General features: G+C 39.9%; 1 protein-coding gene across 1 annotated transcript in view; it reads left to right on the forward strand.

The window, feature by feature from the left end:
* The first annotated feature begins 2,269 nt into the window (after positions 1 to 2,269).
* Positions 2,270 to 20,794, forward strand: part of HEPH (hephaestin) — a 98,473-nt gene continuing 79,948 nt past the window's right edge. The window contains exons 1-4 of the mRNA XM_033849728.2: positions 2,270 to 2,504; positions 9,000 to 9,202; positions 11,038 to 11,282; positions 12,253 to 12,465. Of these exons, the coding sequence (XP_033705619.1) occupies positions 2,475 to 2,504; positions 9,000 to 9,202; positions 11,038 to 11,282; positions 12,253 to 12,465 (691 nt within the window). The 5' untranslated portion in view covers positions 2,270 to 2,474. The remainder of the gene's footprint in view (positions 2,505 to 8,999; positions 9,203 to 11,037; positions 11,283 to 12,252; positions 12,466 to 20,794) is intronic.

Below are 20,794 nucleotides of genomic sequence, written 5' to 3' on the forward strand. Positions count from 1 at the left end.
AGAAGTAGGTACTCTGTGCCCTTTCAGTGAATTGCTGAATGAATAATACAGGCTCAGAAACCTAGCCTAGCTGGCCTCCTGCAGTCTTCACTATGTTGACTCAAGTGTGTCCATAAGACCTGTTTATTGTTGTCTTTTGTGAGTCAGAACACAGGCCTTATCCCTACCCCTCCCTGTCATAAATGCCTTTAAGCCTGGACTTGGATCCCAGCTTAATGGGTTTGGTCTCCACATTCCCACTCTAGCTTCAAGGTCTACATCTGTGCTAAGTTGGGGGAGAGACAGATCGGGCTGCTGTGGCCTGATCCAGCTTCCCTTGATCACTGATAACTTCTGAAGGAGCTGAAGAAATGTGCTTCCTGCCTTCTCCCTATTGGTGCTTCTACTTGGGTTAGCCTGGGGTGCAGTCTGTGGGGGCAGCTCCTAAATGTCTAGGCACCTTTAAGCACCTTCATTGGTTTATGACCCAGACTTTGCCCCACTGGCTCAGTCTTTGAAACTCCTCCTCCCTGGACCCTGCTCCAGACACTTTAAATCCAGGAGAGAAAAATGTGTTGAGACTGCCTGGGGAACAACATCTGCTCCTAGCCAAGATTACCCCATCACAAAGTAAGGATACTAGGTGGTGGAACTGCCATCATACCTTTCTCCTTCCTATACCTGGTTCTGGTGGGTAGATGCAGTCCTTTCTAAAGAGGCATGGAGTTCTCTACCTTTTCTCCACGAATTACTCTGCACCCATTCTTTTCTTACACTTTGCATCTTTAAAATCTCTTTTTCTTCTACTCTTAATATCAAGAATGTGCCTTCTGGGCTTCCCTGGTGGCGCAGTGGCTGAGAGTCCGCCTGCCGATGCAGGGGACACGGGTTCATGCCCCGGACCGGGAAGATCCCACGTGCCGCGGAGCGGCTGGGCCCGTGAGCCATGGCCGCTGAGCCTGCGCGTCCGGAGCCTGTGCTCCACAACGGGAGAGGCCACAACAGTGAGAGGCCCGCGTACCGCAAAAAAAAAAAAAAAAAAAAAAAAAAAAAAAAAGAATGTGCCTTCTTCATGGAATCCTAGATATGTAAATTTATAGAGCTGAGAGGGTCCTTACCTAGTTTAAGGTCCTCATTGTACAAATGGAAAGACTGAGGTCCAAAGAAGAGAAGGGCCTGAGCCAATGCCACATATCTGATTACTGCAAGAGCAAGCGGGGGTTGGAACCTAGGTCACTTGACTCAGACCAGTGATTTTTCATTACTGTCTCTTTCTAACAGGAACAAAGATGGACTCTGGTTTTAAACAAATCCAGACTCCAGCTTCACCCAGAAATTTTGGGCCCCGTTTTGCTATTTTTATTAGTTCCTTTTTTATTAAATTTAATATTTCCAATTCTTCTGGGTCTTCTTAGTTTTTAGGATGTTGACTTATGTTAATCCAGGCTATCTTGTAGCTACATCCGGTCTCCTCGATGGAAAATGTGAGTAATACAGCCCTGGGGTTTCACCCTAGCAGCTGATAAAAACGGCAGAGGCAGAGTTAATGTACATTTTAAAAAATCTAGCAGTGACTGGTGGACTGCAGGCACTCAATAACTGTGAAGTCACTTCCTTCCTTGCAAAAGGGCTCTCTGTGATTCTCCCTGAAGTAGCACAGTGTGGTCGTGTGGTGGCTAAGAGTCTAGACAGACCCAGTAAAATTCACCCCCCACCCCCCCACCCCCCATCCCCCACCCCACCCCACCCCGCCTTTTACTTCTTAATTGTTTGACTTTGAACTGTTACTTTCTCTCTCGGAGCCTGCTTTCCTTCAGCTGTAAAATAAGGAGAATTAGCATATTCATTTCACAGAATAATTGTGAAACTTAAATGAGAGAATGCATGAAAAGTGGTTAACATAGGGACTGGCATGTAGAAAGCTCTTTGTTTTATTACCAGTTTTATTTTTCTCTATTACCAAGCAACCATGGCCTCAGAATATTAGGAGGGCTGATAACTGTACTTCACAACAAGGGAAAATGTTGATGGGGATGGGGGCTCTTTTCACATCTTGTAACCCTTGCAGAGGGCCCTATTCCTTAAATGAGGCTGTTGGAATCCTGTGAGTTTTGACTGGCTACAGTGACAGTGCATTTCCTTCCCCCTCTCAGCAAATACCAACTAGCAAGCTGAGATAAGAGAAGTGCAGCCCACCCTCTTGTAATTCCTCTGGAGATCCTAACCGGGATTTGGAAAACACCGGATATGGTCAAAGAACCGTCCCGGGTTTTGTACCAAACCAGGCCCAGAACAAGACATTCCAGCAGTTTAGTTTCTGGAAAAGAGGTCACCTAGAACTGCCCCAGCCTCCATTCACCCCTCTCCAGTAATACCAGCCAAATTGGAGCCCCGGACTTTATTTATGAGAAAGGCTCTGTAACCCAGGATACAGACTGAGCAGGGCTGGCAGACTCATGCTGGGGTCTGCAGCTTAGCATCACTAGGCCACTGACATGAATATGGAAGTGTTTTCTGCAGCAAAGGTAAGCTTTTTCCCCCTCTCTTTCCAAACCCTACCTTGCCTCCCTTTCTTTGAAGAAAACCTTTATTCAGCTTGGTTTAGGGGAATCCTGGGCCACTAGAAGAGAAAGTCAGTGGCTGAGAAGTTGGAGGAAGCATGGCTTGGTGTGCAGGAAAGTTAAAGTGGACAATACGCTCTCTTTGTTCCTCTCACCAAAATGGCCAGGACCACACTGGCTCAGCTGTTTCAGAGACGATCCTGGAGTTGTAGAGAGTAGTTAATTTTCCTGTTGAAATAGTGTGCTCATTTTCTGTCTCACAGTTTGTGGGGTTTATTGAAGTAATGGATCTGAGGACTACATAAATGGGAAGCTCAAGCACTTAAAAATGATCATTTAGTTTCATACTTTGAGATCCAGATTGGCACAAAGTAAGGCAGTAAATTATAGCTGAACTAAGCTATCAGCTTAAAATCTGAATTATTTCTCACACTTAGTGCCTAAGTAGAAGAAATATTTTAGAAAATATGGGTTCAAATTCTGGCTTTGCCAGTAACTGGCTGCTTGACTTTGAGCAAGCCCCTTCATCTCTCTGGTCTCAGTTTTCTATATGTCACATCAGGGATTGAAAAAATATAGTTTCTAAAGGTCTTTGTGGATGTATGTATCTAAAATACATTCAGTTTTTTACTGAGCATCTACTGTATTCTAAGCCCTTTGCTAGGGGCTCATATATCCATTATTTTGTTTGAGCCTCAAAACAATCTTGTGAAATAAATATTACCCCCAACTGGATGAGAAAACTGAGGCTCAAATAGGTGAAAGTGACTTGTTGAAAGGTCACATAGCTATTACAGGCAAGAAAGAGAATTTGAATCCAGCCTTTCTAGTTTCAAATCAGTATACTTTCTATTATACCACAACTGGGGTGTGAGGAAATAAAGAAACCTCCTTAATACAAATGCAAATATGTAGTGAAATCATATTGTCCCAGGAACAGTATGGTGATAATATACTGGACATGATTGCCAGGCTAGAGGATCTTAGGTTCTAGTACTAGCTCTCAGGATTTCAGGTGAGTCTCTTCCTCTGTGGGTCTCCATTTTCCCATCTCTGACATACTAAGATACAGTGACAATGATTAAAAAATAATATAAATTGTACTTGTACTACTCTTTTGAGACTTTAAACACTCTCCCCATTTTCCCTTCCAGTAAAGTCCCATACCCTCTGAAGGTGAGAAAATCCCCTATTTTGAGTCACAAGGTAAATAAAAAACCACACAGCATTAAGAAAGTGGAGGACCAAAAGGTCAATCTTGATGGAGGGTTCTATTAGTAAGACTTCTGAAATTGGAGATGAAACCTCAAGGATAGCTCAGCATTTCTGTGTCCAGCTGAGTGATCCTTTGTCTAGGATGAGAGTGTCCAGACCAGTCTATTCAAACTCAGAGTGAAGAGCATTGTCTCATTAAAGGATCAACTTGCAAATTCTAGGGAAAACAGTGATGAAAACTATCATGGATGATGGAGACCAGGCCCAGGTAACATTGGGATGCCAGGAAAGGAAGTTTTGACTAGTCTCAGTGTACACTGACTAAACTATGTCTAATTAGAAGTATCCCAGAAATCCCTTCTCTCTCTCTCTCTCTCTCTCTCTCTCTCTCTCTCTCTCTCTCTTTCTCTCTCCTCCTTTGAGCACCTCCTCCTTTTGCCCTCTTTTTTCACTTTCCTCCAGGATTCTTGCTCACTTTATTTCATTTCTCCTTTTACCTTTCCCTTTTATTTTTCCTCCTCAGTCTGGCCTTTCTATAAGACCTCCTCCTGTGGGCTCAGCTGAAAAAAAATAGCCCTGTCCAAGTGAAAAGTTTATATAGGGCTTTCAAATCCTTCATCTCATTTTATCTTCATAGCAAACTAATAGGGAGTCTGAAGCAGAGATTATTTCCATTTAAGAGATGATGAAATCAAGGCTCAAGAAACTAGGTGACTTTTTCCATGTCATACAACTAATAAATGATGAATTCATAACTAGAATCTATTTTCCTAGAGTCTAAAGACTTTCAATTTTACCATGAAATATCCAAGTGATTCTAAAAGAATGTTATGGGCTTTCCCTTTCTTCTGTTTTATAATGATAAACCAAGTTTAAAAAAACAACAATAAAAGTAGCAACAACAAATGCATCTTTGGGAATAAAAAGGGAAGTTAGTGACTAGAAGAAGTGAAAACTTATACTTATCAGATACCTACTAAGTCCTTGGTGCTATTTCTTTCAAACGCAGCTGAAAACAGCACTCAAACCTAAGTTTATCTGACTCAAAAGTTCTGGTTCTTTTCATATATCATTTTCCTTCCAAAGAAATTAATCTCAGCCATATACATGTGCCTATATGCTTACAATGTGCTATTGTATATAGGAACTATGAGTGTGTATGTGCTATGGCTATCCATAAAATGTTAAAGCTTTGTGAATCTGGCAATTTTCATTTCTAAAGCTATTTCCTTGTCTGTAATAATCATAGCCACTAATACTTTTTGATCTCTTGTGCACTTGAGTACTTATTTGTGTTCTATTCATTTACAGATCTTAATTCATTTAATCCTCACAACTACTCTGAGATGTAGCAAATAATATAAATTCTATTTCAAAGATCAAGACACTATGGCTTAAGAAGTGAAGCAGTTTATCAAGTCACAGAGCTAGGAAAAGCGAAGCCAGGATTTGTTTAGGCAATCTGATTCCAAAGCCTGTGTCCTCAATGCAAAATGGGGAAGAAAATCCTTATCTCACAAGAATGTGAGAATTAAATAATATGGAAGATATGAAAAACATACTGTACAGTGGAAAGTGCTAGGCAAATGCTAAGTTGCATTTTTTCCCAGGTTCTATTATCTAGTCCTTTTGGTCATTAGTCACCCTTTGAATGATTTTTCATTTATTGCTGAAGTTCTATACCAGTCTTTTCTGGGAATATTTCCAAGTTAACAATGTGCTTCTTCAATTGTGGAACTCTTACCTGGGACAGTTTTCTCTCTACGTTAGTTTAAGGCACAACAGCCTTGCTGACACCTCTTTGATAAGGAAGCTTGAAAGAGGTGCATGTTGCATTCAGATTCTCATTGAATCAAGGACACTCCCTCCTTGCTGAGGACATGATATTTGTGTATCCATATGTGGTACTATATGTTGGTGCATGTGAATGCACCTGTATTTCATCAGTGAATGTGAGAGCTAGAAAGACTCTTTGAGAGCTCTTTATATAAAACATTTTTGTAGTTCTGTGTTTTTGCATTTCATTATATTCCCGAAGATCCATGACCCCCCAAAAGTAAGTTATAGTCCAGCTCTATTATATTATAGATGAGAAAACTGGGGCTCACTAAGGTTACTCTTTGAACCAGTGGCGAACTTGACTAAAGTCAACTGGTGGGAAAATGTATGTCTATGTTGTTTTATGTCACTTTAGCAGTAGCTGTTTATGTTACACCTACAGGGCCCCCATCACCATATCTGCCAGTAGTTACACAAAGACCTCTAAGATGTGACATCCACGCTCAAGGAGTTTATAGTCCAATCTGGTAAATAAAGACAGTTCATGAGGCAGCTTATGAGACAAAGAAAATAATAATACAAAGTTTCACTTCATGTATTTGGGTGTTATAGAGAGTAAATAGTTCTTCAGAGAACAGTGATATGGAGAGGCTAGAGTGGGTCTTCTGGAGCAGTTAGGATTTAAGTTAGCCCTTAGAGTTGAAATATAGAACATAAGATGTGTGGGAGACAGTAAGGATAAATTAACAAACTGTCACCAGGATGGAGAAGGAAGAGGAAGAAAACCAACATTTACTGTCTGTTATGTTCTAAGCACTAATTGTACTGGGGAATTTACATGTAATTTTCTAATTTACTTCTCCAAGGCTTATATTATTAGATATATTTTATAGATAAGAAAACAGGTCCAGAGTGGCTAAATATCATCCAAGGCTACACAATTGGTCAGTAGGAAAGCCAGGTTTTAGGAAGAGGAATCCAAAAACAGGTCCTCCCACATATCAAGGGCTTTCTTCCAAATGTCATATGAAGACTGGGGATTACACACTTGGGCCACTACTTTGTGTGGAGGGGTCTGAGAATATGTAGGGAAATCTGTAGTTCTGTTTATCAATCAGGGTAAATATCTGGGGATTTCCTATCCACGTGTGAGTCTGTGCATATTTTTGATTTTCTATTTTTGATTAATTGTCCCTAATATCATGTGCTTAGGTTGAGGATTTAGTGAAATAATTTATATATAAAAAAGTGAGCATCACATTTAGTGTGTAGTAATTTCTGCATGAATGATAGTTACCATCATTATTATCATCATCATGAATTATATTGATTAGATGTATCTCTGCCCATATGAATATATGTGTCTGTTTCTGGAAGTGATCACAACTACATATGATTGCATGTTTCAGAATGTATGGGGTTTTCTCAGATATAACTATAGCTATAGGCATATACAAGCATATCTTGGAGATATTGTGGGTTTGGTTCCAAACTACAGCAATAAAGTTAATACCATAATAAATCTTCACACAATTATTTGGTTTCCTAGTGCATGTAAAAGTTATCTTTATATTATAATGTAGCCTATTAAGTGTGTAATAGTATTACATCTTTAAAAATGTACATACCTGAATTTTAAAATATTTTACTGCTAAAACATGCTAAACATCATCTGACAATACAGAATTGCCACAAACCTTCAATTTGTAAAAAACACAATGTCTGTGAAGTGAAATAAAGTGAAGCACAATAAAGCAAGATATGTCTGTACATGTTTTCTGTGTGTGCAAGTATATTTTGTGAAAAGTAGTATAGTATGGTAATTACGAACATGTATACCTGAAACTAACATAATATAGTAAGTCACCTATACTTCAATTAAAAAAAAAAAAGCATAGACACTGGACCTATACTTCCCTGAGCTCACAACCCAACTCTACTGATTGTTAACTAGGTAAACTTGGACAAATTATCTTATACTGCTGTTCTGCGGTTTCTCCTTCTATAATATGGGGATAATAATGGCATCTGCTTCATAGTGTTGCTGTGAAGATTGAATGATTTAATCTGTAAAGCACTTAGAACAATGTCTGACATGTCATGCACACACTATAAATATTTATTTTTATTATTTTTTAATTGAAGCATAGTTGATTTACAATGTTGTGTTTCTGGTGTACAGTAAAGAGATTCAGTTATATATATATATATATATATATATATATATATATATATATATATATACGTTTTCAGATTCTTTTCCATTGTAGGTTATTATTATTTTGAAAGTGACTAAGGTTCTGTGTGACACTGTGGTTCTAGTGTGGATGAAAGTGTCTGCATCTCTGCTTTTAGATAAGACTGCATGTGTCTATGTATATGCATGCAAGTGTATGTATATTTGTGTTTATGTTATGTCACCTGTGTTTCTGGGATTGACTGTGGCTGTGTATAGTATGACTGAGTGCTTCATATCAGCCCCCAAAAGTCTAACTGCCTGGCTGATGTATCAGAATGAAAGGTTAGAAGCTTAGTTCTAACTCTGACTCAAGATTGGACACATTAAATGGATTTGTGCATGGCAGAGAACCAGCAGAGAACATTTCTTCTGATAAATGTGCTAAGTTCACAGCTCAGTGTATTTTCACAAACTGAACGTACCCATGTAACCAGTAAGTAAATCAAGAAACAGAACATTTCCTAGAAGCCTTCCTCCTCTGCCTTACTAGTCACTGATCCCTACCTTAAGAGAAAACATTATCCTGGCTTCTAACAGCATAGATTAGTTTTGCCTGATTTTGTACTTTATATAAATGAAATCATACAATATGTACCCTTTGTGTCTCGTTTCTTTCTGCACCATTGTATTTGTGAGAGGCATCCATATTTTCATGTATAGTGTTAGTTTGCTCATTACCATTTATATAGAATTCCATTATATGAATAAAATATCATCTACTCATCCATTATAGTGTTCATGGACATATTGACTGTTTCCAGTTTGGGTCTATGAACATCCTAATAAATGTATTTTGGTGAATTCTCATTTGTTTTTAAACACAGTTCATAGAGGATGGAAAGTGACAATGGTGAAAACAGAGACACAGGGAGAATTAGTGACCTGATTTGGGTACCGAGTGAGTCAGTGGCTCATTCGGGCTACTGATGCCTGTTTCCTAATTTTTGGGCTAGAGTATATTCTTCTTTCTACATTGCTGAAGAAAATGGATCCAGATTTCTCTTCTGAAGAAAGTGATACACAATTGTCAGTACAAGTGATTTTTAACTTTGCCCTCCAAAGTCCAATGTGTAGAGATCCTTGAACACTTGTTGAAAGGAAAAAGGTAAGGCAGAGATTCTAGGCTAATCGGTTTTTGTTTTCTCAGTCACTCAGTCTGGCTCTTGCCTCTTTACTTTTCGAGACACATGCAAAGCCCCTTTGTTCTCTTTCTTCTATACCGACAGCTATTCATTTGCCTGTTTCCCAGAGTAATGTGGGCCATGGAGCCAGGCCATCTTCTATGGTCTCTGCTGTTCGTGCAACCCTTGTGGCCCCGACTGACTGATGGGGCCACTAGAGTCTACTATCTGGGCATCCAGGACGTGCAGTGGAACTATGCTCCTAAGGGAAGGAATGTCATCACGAACCAGCCTCTGGACAGTGACACGTAGGTTTAATCTCTTGTGGAATTAAAGATGGAGTTAGGGAGGGGCACTCTTGAGGTCAATAGGTAGCTCTTGAAGACCTTTCCCCAGGGTGTGGTTGCAGCCAGCTCCTGATCTCTCTGGGCCATAAGCCCAGTGATACATTTCCTGAGAAGACAACTAGTTGACTCAGGAGCCAGTATCCCATATGGAGTTCGCTTTTCCACAGTGAGATGCCTAAGTATTTTTAGGGTCCTAAAGGTCATTCCACATTGCCTTGATTCTAAGGTGATATCCACAATGCTCTTTTAATAATAGGTATTTAGCTTTTAAGCAAGAAAAAACATGATATATATACAGTGTTTGTAAGATGTGTGTAGTATATGTATGCTGCCATAGTTCAGTGGAACTATACTGATTTAAGATATGTAAAAATGAGAAAAAATAAGATCAGCCTTACAATCAAGGAAATAACAGCAATAGCTATCACTTATGTAACACTTTGTGACAGGTACTGTACTAGAAATTTATATACTTTGTCCCACCTAATTCTTACAGAAACTTTAGGAGGTGAGTATGAATATTCTCATCTTATAGATGAAAAAACTGAGGCTCAGGGAGATCAAATGACTTGCTCAAGTCCAAGAGCTAGTAAACAGACAGCTAGGATTTGAACCTGGGTAATGTGGATGCAAAGCTGGTACTCTTCTCACCATTCTGCCTCTCACAGATCCTACAGGATTACCCTTTCTTTTTTTTTTTTTTTTTGCGGTACGCGGGCCTCTCACTGTTGTGGCCTCTCCCGTTGCAGAGCACAGGCTCTGGACGCGCAGGCTCAGCAGCCATGGCTCACGGGCCCAGCCGCTCCACAACATGTGGGATCTTCCCGGACTGGGGCACGAACCGGTATCCCCTGCATCGGCAGGCAGACTCTCAACCACTGAGCCACCAGGGAAGCCCAGGATTAACCTTTCTTGATTTTAGAGCTTTGCAGGTGTTCCACAAATGCCCATTGAAAAAAAATCGAATTTATGTATTAAAAAATCTTTTGTGATCATGAATTGATTTGTCTCTCCAAAGCCTCAAAGTTTTCCAAAGTTGACTGTAACATCTCAGAGCTCTCTAGGAAGAATTAGAGTAAGAAAAACAGCTCTCTTTTTTAACAAACCATTTTTCTACTCATCTAGTTTTGGCGTCACAGAGTCTGTATTAAAAGTATCTTTGAGGGATAACTTTGTTATCCCCTTCTCCAATACCTTGAAGTAATAGTTAACATTTATTAAGATTTTACTATTTTCCAGGTACTTTTCTAAATTCTTTATGTATTTTAATTATTTTAGTCACCAGTAATAAGTGGTACCATGGTTATCTCCTTTTACAGATGGAGAAAATATGCATAGAGAAGTTAAGTAACCTGCTCAAAGTCCTACAGATTTGGAAATGGCAATATTGGCATTTAATTGAAACTCCCTGGCTCCAGAGTTTGTGAACTTAACCACTATGTTATAAGACTTCCCATATACAGAAGGGCAGCACTAAGTTAGGCCACCTGGATAGGGAGTTGATCACTTAAAAAGAGTCTGTCCATAGTTGGTTGCCTCCACATTATTATATATTAGGATTTACTGAGTGAAATTGTCTATTTTGTAGGTTAAAATTGCTCAAATATCAGCAAATTCATATGGTTTAACTTAATACTTCTCATTGTCTAACAATTAGATTCTAACGTAAAGATTTCATGTTTTGATCAGTACAATCCCATTTCCTCTTGTTTTGCCCTAAACAAAGATGGACACATTTTGGTCAGCCACCTCTGGAAAAAGGCAAAATTGTGACTTTCCCTTTCCTTCCTTCCCAGAGTAGCTTCCAACTTCCTGAAGTCTGACAAGAACCGAATAGGGAGCAGCTACAAGAAGACCATCTACAAGGAATACAGGGATGGTTCATACATGGATGAAATGGTTCAGCCAGCCTGGCTGGGCTTCCTGGGGCCAGTGTTGAAGGCTGAGGTGGGAGATATTATTCTTATCCACCTGAAGAATTTTGCCACTCGTCCCTACACAATCCACCCCCATGGTGTTTTCTATGAGAAAGACTCAGAAGGTAAATCAGCCCATCCTTTTTCTCCTACCTACAACAAATATCGCTTTTTCTTTGCTGCCATGGGAGAGGAGCTGGGAATGAAGATAGTGTTCCTTTTTGATCTGAAGTGGCAGGGACTCTCCTCAGAGAAAATATGGCTGGGTACTGTTATCAGTTCTGCTATTCACACACTGTCACTTTGGGCAAGTCACTGTCCCTCTCTGAACCTCAAATTCTTCATTAAGAATGTAGAGATTCAATTTACCTTTTATCACAAAGAATTACTTGAATGGCATTTCCGTAAAATATTTGACTGTGTTTTGAAAAGAGAGGGGTGTTCTGTGAATGTAAGGGAGCATTATTCTTGTGCCACAGTCTTCCAAAAGGCCCATTGTTTTTCTTAAGAGGGAGATCAGTTTACTCATCTGTATCTCCTACTATCCCAGGCCCAATGGCCTATAGTACTGACACAACGGTGAGTGAGGGGAATAGAGAGCAAACTCAGAAGGTCTTGACTTGACCATTAACTCCCTGTGGACAAGTTATTTTTCCTCTGTTTTCTTTTTCATAACATGGGAATAGATCAATTGATCACTAAGTTGCTTTTAAATGGAAATTCTGTGATTGTCTGCTTTCTGTTTTTCAAAGTGAGTGCTTGAAGGAAGGGAATATTTTCTTCTCTCTTGCCTCCATTGGCTTTGCACTAGAGCCTTACTAGGTTAGGCTGTATAGCACTTTCTATGGTCATAGCTCCTTCCCCAAGGGCTGCTAGCATTCTACCCACTGTTGATTTGAGGTCTAGGTTTCTTGGCTAGATATTACCTGAATCTGTGCCTTCCTTAGGTTGTGAGGAACACTGTGCTGAACTTTAGAACTCTACCTTCCACAAGACTGGAACTAGGTATTCCATACGTCCCTCTCCTGGCTTCTACATCTGCCAGGCTCCTTCTCACTCACCCTGGGACTAAACATATGCAATTTCATTTTCTAGGATCCTTATATCCAGATGGTTCCTCTGGTTGGCTGAAAGCTGATGACTCTGTTCCCCCGGGAGGCAGCCACATCTACAACTGGACCATTCCAGAAGGCCATGCACCCACTGATGCTGACCCAGCGTGCCTCACCTGGATCTATCATTCTCACGTAGATGCTCCACGAGACATTGCTACTGGCCTTATTGGACCCCTTATAACCTGTAAAAGAGGTATAAGCCCCAAATGTGAGCTGTGAGATACAGTTTGGGATATCTAGGGGAAGCAGTGATATTGTTGACTCACCTACATATTAAGCAGCAGGCTGGGGAGTGTTAATTTAGCACCCTAGTTTATTAACAGGAATAAATCCTGCCAAACTCCCTTTTTCACTGTTTTTTCTATTTCACTACTTTTTTTCTAAAAACAAACAAAAAACAGAAACAAAATACTTAAAAACACTTTGCTACTTTCTTTTTTTCTTATTTTACTTAAAAAACTCGAATTAGTAATGATGGATGTCAAGTTACATAAGACTAAGGTATGTGTTAATAGCCTGTTGGATAGGATTGAAAGTGTAGTCATCAGAATTTGGGGAGGATTGTGGGTTTCGTTTGAAATATGGTATGTTTAAGGTGTAGTCAGGCCTGAAGACCTGTGTGTTACAGGAGTGTGGTTAGATCAAGGCCCTGAGTTGAAGACATAGGCAGGGATGGTGGGAAGGAATTATTCTAGATCCTATGTACCTCATCTTCAAGTCACAGGCTCAACTGAATTGGTGGTTTCATGTGGAGAATTCAGAAATACAAATTAGCAGCAGAAGTCTCTACCTACTTTTCTGTTGCTGATAGACTCTTAAGGCCCCTCTCTTTCTATCCTTTACTTATGAGTACCCCTTACAGCTAACTGTTGCTAAATAAAGGTTTTTTTAACATCTTTATTCTAGTATAACTGCTTTACAGTGGTGTGTTAGTTTCTGCTTCATAACAAAGTTAATCAGTTATACATATATATATGTTCACATATCTCTTCCCTCTTGCAACTCCCTCCCTCCCACCCTCCCTATCCTACCCCTCTAGGTTGTCACCAACGACCGAGCTGATCTCCCTGAGCTATGTGGCGGCTTCCCACTAGCTATCTATTTTACGTCTGGTAGTGTATATATGTCCATGCCATTCTCTTACTTTGTCACAGCTTCCCCTTCCCCTTCCCCATATCCTCAAGTCCATTCTCTAGTAGGTCTGGGTCTTTATTCCCAACTTACACCTAGGTTCTTCATGACTTTTTTTTTCTTATATTCCATATATATGTGTTAGCACATGATATTTGTTTTTCTCTTTCTGACTTACTTCACTCTGTATGAGAGACTCCAGGTCCATCCACCTCACTACAAATAACTCAATTTCGTTTCTTTTTATGGCAGAGTAATATTCCATTGTATATATGTGCCACATCTTCTTTTTTTTTTTTAACATATTTACTGGGGTATAATTGCTTTACAATGGTGTGTTTACTTTCTGCTTTATAACAAAGTGAATCAGTTATACATATATATATGTTCACATATCTCGTCCCTCTTGCAACTCCCTCCCTCCACCCTCCCTATCCTACCCCTCTAGGTTGTCACAAACGACCGAGCTGATCTCCCTGAGCTATGTGGCGGCTTCCCACTAGCTATCTATTTTATGTCCCGTAGTGTATATATGTCCATGCCATTCTCTTACTTTGTCACAGCTTACACTTCCCCTTCCCCATATCCTCAAGTCCATTCTCTAGTAGGTCTGGGTCTTTATTCCCAACTTACATCTAGGTTCTTCATGACTTTTTTTTTTCTTAGATTCCATATATATGTGTTAGCATACAGTATTTGTATTTCTCTTTCTGACTTACTTCACTCTGTATGACAGACTCTAGGTCTATCCACCTCATTACAAATAGCTCAATTTCATTTCTTTTTATGGCTGAGTAATATTCCATTGTGTATATGTAACACATCTTCTTTATCCATTCATCTGTTGATGAGCACTTAGGTTGTTTGCATCTCTGGGCTGTTGTAAATAGAGCTGCAATGAACATTTTGGTACATCACTCTTTTTGAATTTTGGTTTTCTCAGGGTATATGCCCAGTAGTGGGATTGCTGGGTCATATGGTAGTGCTATTTGTAGTTTTATAAGGAACCTCCATACTGTTCTCCATAGTGGCTAAACCAATTCACATTCCCACAAGCAGTGCAAGAGTGTTCCCTTTTCTCCACACCCTCTCCAGCATTTATTGTTTCTAGATTTTTTGATGATGGCCATTCTGACTGGTGTGAGATGATATCTCATTGTAGTTTTGATTTGCATTTCTCTAATGATTAATGATGTTGAGCATTCTTTCATGTGTTTGTTGGCAATCTGTATATCTTCTTTGAAGAAATGTCTGTTTAGGTCTTCTGCCATTTTGTATTGGGTTTTTTGTTGTTGTTGTTATTGAGCTGCATGAGCTGCTTGTAAATTGTGGAGATTAATCCTTTGTCAGTTGCTTCATTAGCAAATATTTCTCCCATTCTGAGGGTTGTCTTTTGGTCTTGTTTACCATTTCCTTTGCTGTGCAAAAGCTTGTAAGTTTCATTATATCCCATTTTTTTATTTTTGTTTTTATTTCCATTTCTCTAGGAGGTGGGTCAAAAAGGATCTTGCTGTGATTTATGCCATAGAGTGTTCTGCCTATGTTTCCTGTAAGAGTCTGATAGTTTTCTGGCCTTATATTTAGGTCTTGAATCCATTTTTAGTTAATTTTTGTGTATGGTGTTAGGGAGTGTTCTAATTTCATACTTTTACATGTACCTGTCCAGTTTTCCCAGCACCACTTATTGAAGAGGCTGTCTTTTTTTTTTTTTTTTTTTTTGCTGTATGCGGGCCTCTCACCGTTGTGGCCTCTCCTGCTGTGGAGCACAGGCTCCGGACGCGCAGGCTCAGCGGCCATGGCTCACGGGAAGAGGCTGTCTATTATCCACTGTATATTCTTGCTTCCTTTATCAAAGATAAGGTGACCATATGTGCATGGGTTTATCTCTGGGTTTTCTATCTTGTTCCATTGATCTGTATTTCTGTTTATGTGACAGTACCATACTGTCTTGATTACTGTAGCTTTGTAGTATAGTATGAAGTCAGGGAGCCTGATTCCAGCATTTTTCATTCTCAAGATTGCTTTGGCTATATGGGGTCTTTTCTGTTTCCCTACAAATTGTGAAATTTTTTGTTCTAGTTCTGTGACAAATGCCAGTGGTAGTTTGATACGGATTGCATTGAATCTGTAGATTGCTTTGGGTAGTAGAGTCATTTTCACAATGTCGATTCTTCCAATCCAAGAACATGGTATATCTCTCCATATCTTTGTATCATCTTTAATTTCTTTCATCAGTGTCTTATAATTTTCTGCATAAAGGTCTTTTGTCTCCTGACGTAGGTTTATTCCTAGATATTTTATTCTATTTGTTGCAGTGGAAAATAGGAGTGTTTTCTTAATTTCACTTTCAGATATATCATCATTAGTGTATAGGAATGCAAGAGATTTCTGTGCATTAATTTTTTATCCTGCTACTTTACCAAATTCATTGATTAGCTCTAGTAGTTTTCTGGTAGCATCTTTAGGATTCTCTATGTAGAGTATCATGTCAGCTGCAAACAGTGACAGCTTTACTTCTTCTATCCTGATTTGGATTCATTGTATTTCTTTTTCTTCTCTGATTGCTGTGGCTAAAATTTCCAAAACTATGTTGAATAAGAGTGGTGAGAGTGAGCAGTCTTGCCTTGTTCCTGATCTTAGTGGAAATGGTTTCAGTTTTTCAACATTGAGGACGAAGTTGGCTGTGGGTTTGTCATATTTGGCCTTTATTATGTTGAGGAAAGTTCTCTCTGTTCCTACTTTTGCAGGGTTTTTATCATAAATTGGTGTTGAATTTTCTCAAAAGCTTTCTCTGCATCTATTGAGATGATCATATGGTTGTTTTCCTTCACTTGTTAATATGGTGTATCACGTTGATTGTTATGTGTATGTTGAAAACTCCTTGCATTCCTGGAATAAATCCCACTTGATCATGGTGTATGATCATTTTAATGTGCTGTTGGATTCTGTTTGCTAGTATTTTGTTGAGGATTTTTGCATCTATGTTCATCAGTGATACTGGCCTGTAGATTTTTTTGTTTGTGACATCTTTGTCTGGTTTTGGTATCAGTGTGATGGTGGCCTCATAGAATGGGTTTGGGACTGTTCCTACATCTGCAATATTTTAGAAGAATTTGAGAAGGATAGGTGTTAGCTCTTCTATAAATGTTTGATAGAATTCGTCTATGAAGCCATCTGGTACTGGGCTTTTGTTTGTTGGAAGATTTTTAATCACAGTTTCAATTTCAGTGCTTGTGATTGATATGTTCATATTGTATATTTCTTCCTGGTTCACTCTCAGTAGGTTGTGTGTTTCTAAGAATTTGTTCATTTCTTCCAGGTCATCCAGTTCATTGGCATACAGTTGCTTGTAGTAATCTCTCATGATCCTTTGTATTTCTGCAGTGTCAGTTGTTACTACTCCTTTTTCATTTCTATTTCTCTGTGTCTTCTCCCTGTTTTTCTTGATGAGTCTGCTAATGGTTTATCAATTTTGTTTATCTTCTCAAAGACCCAGCTTTTAGTTTTATTGATCTTTGCTATCATTTCCTTCATTTCTTTTTCATTTATTTCTGATCTGATCTTTATGATTTCTTTCCCTCTGCTAATTTTTTTTTTGTTGTTGTTCTTCTTCTTCTTTCTCTAATTTCTTTAGGTGTAAGGTTAGGTTGTTTCTTTGAGATGCTTCCTGTTTCTTAAGGTAGGAATGTATTGCTATAAACTTCCCTCTTAGAACTGCTTTTGCTGCATCACATAGGTTTTGGGTCGTTGTGTCTGCATTGTCAATTGTTTTTGATTTCCTCTTTGATTTCTTCAGTGATCTCTTGGTTATTAAGTAGTGTTTCATTTAGCCTCCATGCACTTGTATTTTTTACAGATCTTTTCCAGTAATTTATATCTAGTCTCATAGAATTGGGATCAGAAAAGATTCTTCATACGATTTCAAATTTCTTAAATTTACCAAGGCTTGATTTGTGACCCAAGATATGATCTCTCCTGGAGAATGTTCCATGAGCACTTGAGAAAAGTGTGTATTTGGTTGCTTTTTGAATGAATGTCCTATAAATATCGCTTAAGTCCATCTTTTTAATATATCATTTAAAGCTTGTGTTTCCTTATTTATTTTCAGTTTGGATGATCTATCCATTGGTGACAGTGGGGTGTTAAAGTCCCCTACTATGATTGTTAACTGTCGATTTCCTCTTTTATGGCTGTTAGTATTTGAATTATGTATTGAGGTCCACCCATGTTGGGTGCATAAATATTTACAATTGTTATATCTTCTTCTTGGATCAATCCCTTGATCATTATGTACTGTCTTTCTTTGTCTCTTGTAATAGTCTTTATTTTAAACTCTATTTTGTCTGATATGAGAATTGCTACTCCAGCTTTCTTTTGATTTCCATTTGCATGGAATATCTTTTTCCATCCCCTCATTTTCAGTATGTATGTGTCCCTAGGTCTGAAGTGGGTCTCTTGTAGACAGCATATATATGGGTCATGTTTCTGTATCCATTCAGCCAGTCTGTGTCTTTTAGTGGGAGCATTTAGTCCATTTACATTTAAGGTAATTATCAATATGTATGTTCCTATTCCCATTTTCTTAATTGTTTTGAGTTTGTTATTGTAGGTCTTTTCCTTGTCTTGTGTTTCTTGCCTAGAGAAGTTCCTTTAGCATTTGTTCTAAAGCTGGTTTGTTGGTGCTGCACTCTCTCAGCTTTTGCTTGCTTGTAAAGCTTTTAATTTCTCCATCAAATCTGAATGAGATCCTTTCTTGGTAGAGTAATCTTGGGTGCAGGTTTTCTCCTTCATCACTGTAAATATGTCCTGCCATTCCCTTCTGGCTTGCAGTGTTTCTGCTGAAAGATCAGCTGTTAACCTTATGGGGATTCCCTTGTGTGTTATTTGTTGTTTTTCCCTTGCTGAATTTAATATGTTTTCTGTGTATTTAATTTTTGATAGTTTGATTAATATGTGTGTTGGCGGGTTTCTCCTTGGATTTTTCCTGTATGGGACTCTCTGTGCTTCCTGGACTTGATTAACTATTTCCTTTCCCATGTTATGGAAATTTTCAACTATAATCTCTTCAAATATTTTCTCAGTCCCTTTCTTTTTCTCTTCTTCTTCTGAAACCCCTATAATTTGAATGTTGGTGCGTTTAGTGTTGTTCCAGCGGTCTCTGAGACTGTCCTCAGTTCTTTTCATTCTTTTTTCTTTATTCTGCTCTGCAGTAGTCATTTCCACTATTTTATCTTCCAGGTCACTTATCCGTTCTTCTGCCTCAGTTATTCTGCTATTGATCCCTTGTAGAGTATTTTTAATTTCATTTATTCCATTGTTCATCGTTGCTTTTTTCCTCTTTAGTTCTTCTAGGTCCTGTTAAATGTTTCTTGCATTTTGTCTATTCTATTTCCAAGATTTTGGATCATCTTTACTATCAATATTCTGAATTTTTTTCAGGTAGACTGCTTATTTCCTCTTCAATTTTTATGTCTGGTGGGCTTTTACCTTGCTCCTTCATCTGCTGTGTGTTTTTCTGTCTTCTCATTTTGCTTATCTTACTGTGTTTGGGGTCTCCTTTTCACAGGCTGAAGGTTCGTAGTTCCTGTTGTTTTTGGTGTCTGTCCCCCATGGCTAAGGTTGGTTCAGTGGGTTGTGTAGGCTTCCTGATGGAGGGGAATAGTGCCTGTGTTCTGGTGGATGAGGCTGGATCTTTTCTTTCTGTTGGGCATGTCCGTGTCTGGTAGTGTGTTTGGGGATGTCTGTGGCCTTATTATGATTTTAGGCAGCTTCTCCGTTAATGGATGGGGTAGCGTTCCTGTCTTTCTAGTTGTTTGGCATAGGATGTCTAGCTCTGTAATTCGCTGGTCCTTGAGGGAAGCTTGGTCTTGGTGTTGAGATGGAGATCTCTGGGAGATTTTCGCCATTTGAGATTACATGGAGATGGGAGGTGTCTTGTGGACCAGTGTCCTGAAGCTGGCTCTCCCACCTCAGAGGCACAGCACTGACTCCTGGCTGGAGCACCAAGAGCCCTTCATCCACATGGCTCAGAATAAAAGTGAGAAAAAGTAGAAAGAAAGAAGGAGGATAAAATAAAATAAGATAAAATAAAGTAAATTTATTAAAAAAACTAATTATTAAGGGAAATATTTTTTTTAAAAAGTAAAAAAAATATCATATGGAAGGATGAAATCCTAGGATAAATGGTGAAAGCAAAACTATACAGACAAAATCTCACACTGAAGCATACGCATACACACTCACAAAAAGAGGAAAACGCGAAAACATAATGTAACTTGCTTTGAAAGTCCACTTTCTCGATATGGGATGATTCGTTGTCTATTCACATATTCCTCAGATGCAGGGTACATGAAGTTGATTGTGGCAGTTTAATCCGCTGCTCCTGAGGCTGCTGGGAGGGATTTCCCTTTCTTTTCTTTGTTTGCACAGCTCCTGGGGTTCAGCTTTGGATTTGGTCCCGCCTCTGCGTGTAGGTCGCCTGAGGGCATCTGTTCTGTGCTTAGACAGGATGGGGTTAAGGGAGCAGCTGATACGGGGGCTCTGGCTCACTCAGGCCGGGGCAAGGGAGGGGTACGGCTGTGGCGTGAGCCTGCGGCGGCAGAGGCCAGCATGACGTTGCAGCAGCCTGAGGCGCTCCGTGCATTCTCCTGGGGAACTTGTCCCTGGATCACCGGACCCTGGCAGTGACGGGCTTCACAGGCTCCCAGGAGGGGAGGTGTAGTTAGTGACCTGTGCTTGCACACAGGCTTCTCGGTGGTGGTAGCAGCAGCCCTAGCGTCTCATGCCCGTCTCTGGGGTCAGCGTTGATAGCCGCGGCTCACGCCTGTCTCTGGAGCTCCTTTAAGCAGCGTTCTTAATCCCCTCTCCTCGCGTACCAGGAAACAAAGAGGGAAGAGAAAGTCTCTTGCCTCTTCGGCAGATCCAGACTTTTTCCCGGACTCCCTCCCGGCTAGCCGTTGTGCACTAACCCCTCCAGGCTGTGTTCACGCCGCCAACCCCAGTCCTGTCCCTGTGATCTGACCGAAGCCCGATCCTCAGCTCCCAGCCTCCGCCCTCCCCGGCGTGTGAGCAGACAAACCTCTGGGGCTGGTGAGTGCCGGTTGGCAATGATTCTCTCTGCGTGAATCTCTCCACTTTGCCCTTCACACCACTGTTGCTGTGCTCTCCTCCGTGGCTCCAAAGCTTTCCCCCTCAGCCACCCACAGTCTCTGCCCACGAAGGGGCTTCCTAGTGTGTGGAAACCTTTCCTCCTTCACAGCTCCCTCACACTGGTGCAGGTCCCGTCCCTATTCTTTTGTTTCTGTTTTTTCTTTTTTTTAAACCCACCTAGGTACATGGGGAGTTTCTTGCCATTTGGTAGGTCTGAGGTCTTCTGCCAGCGTTCAGTGGGT

This window comes from Tursiops truncatus, chromosome X, assembly GCF_011762595.2.
Source record: "Tursiops truncatus isolate mTurTru1 chromosome X, mTurTru1.mat.Y, whole genome shotgun sequence".
Classification (NCBI taxonomy): Eukaryota; Metazoa; Chordata; class Mammalia; order Artiodactyla; family Delphinidae; genus Tursiops; species Tursiops truncatus.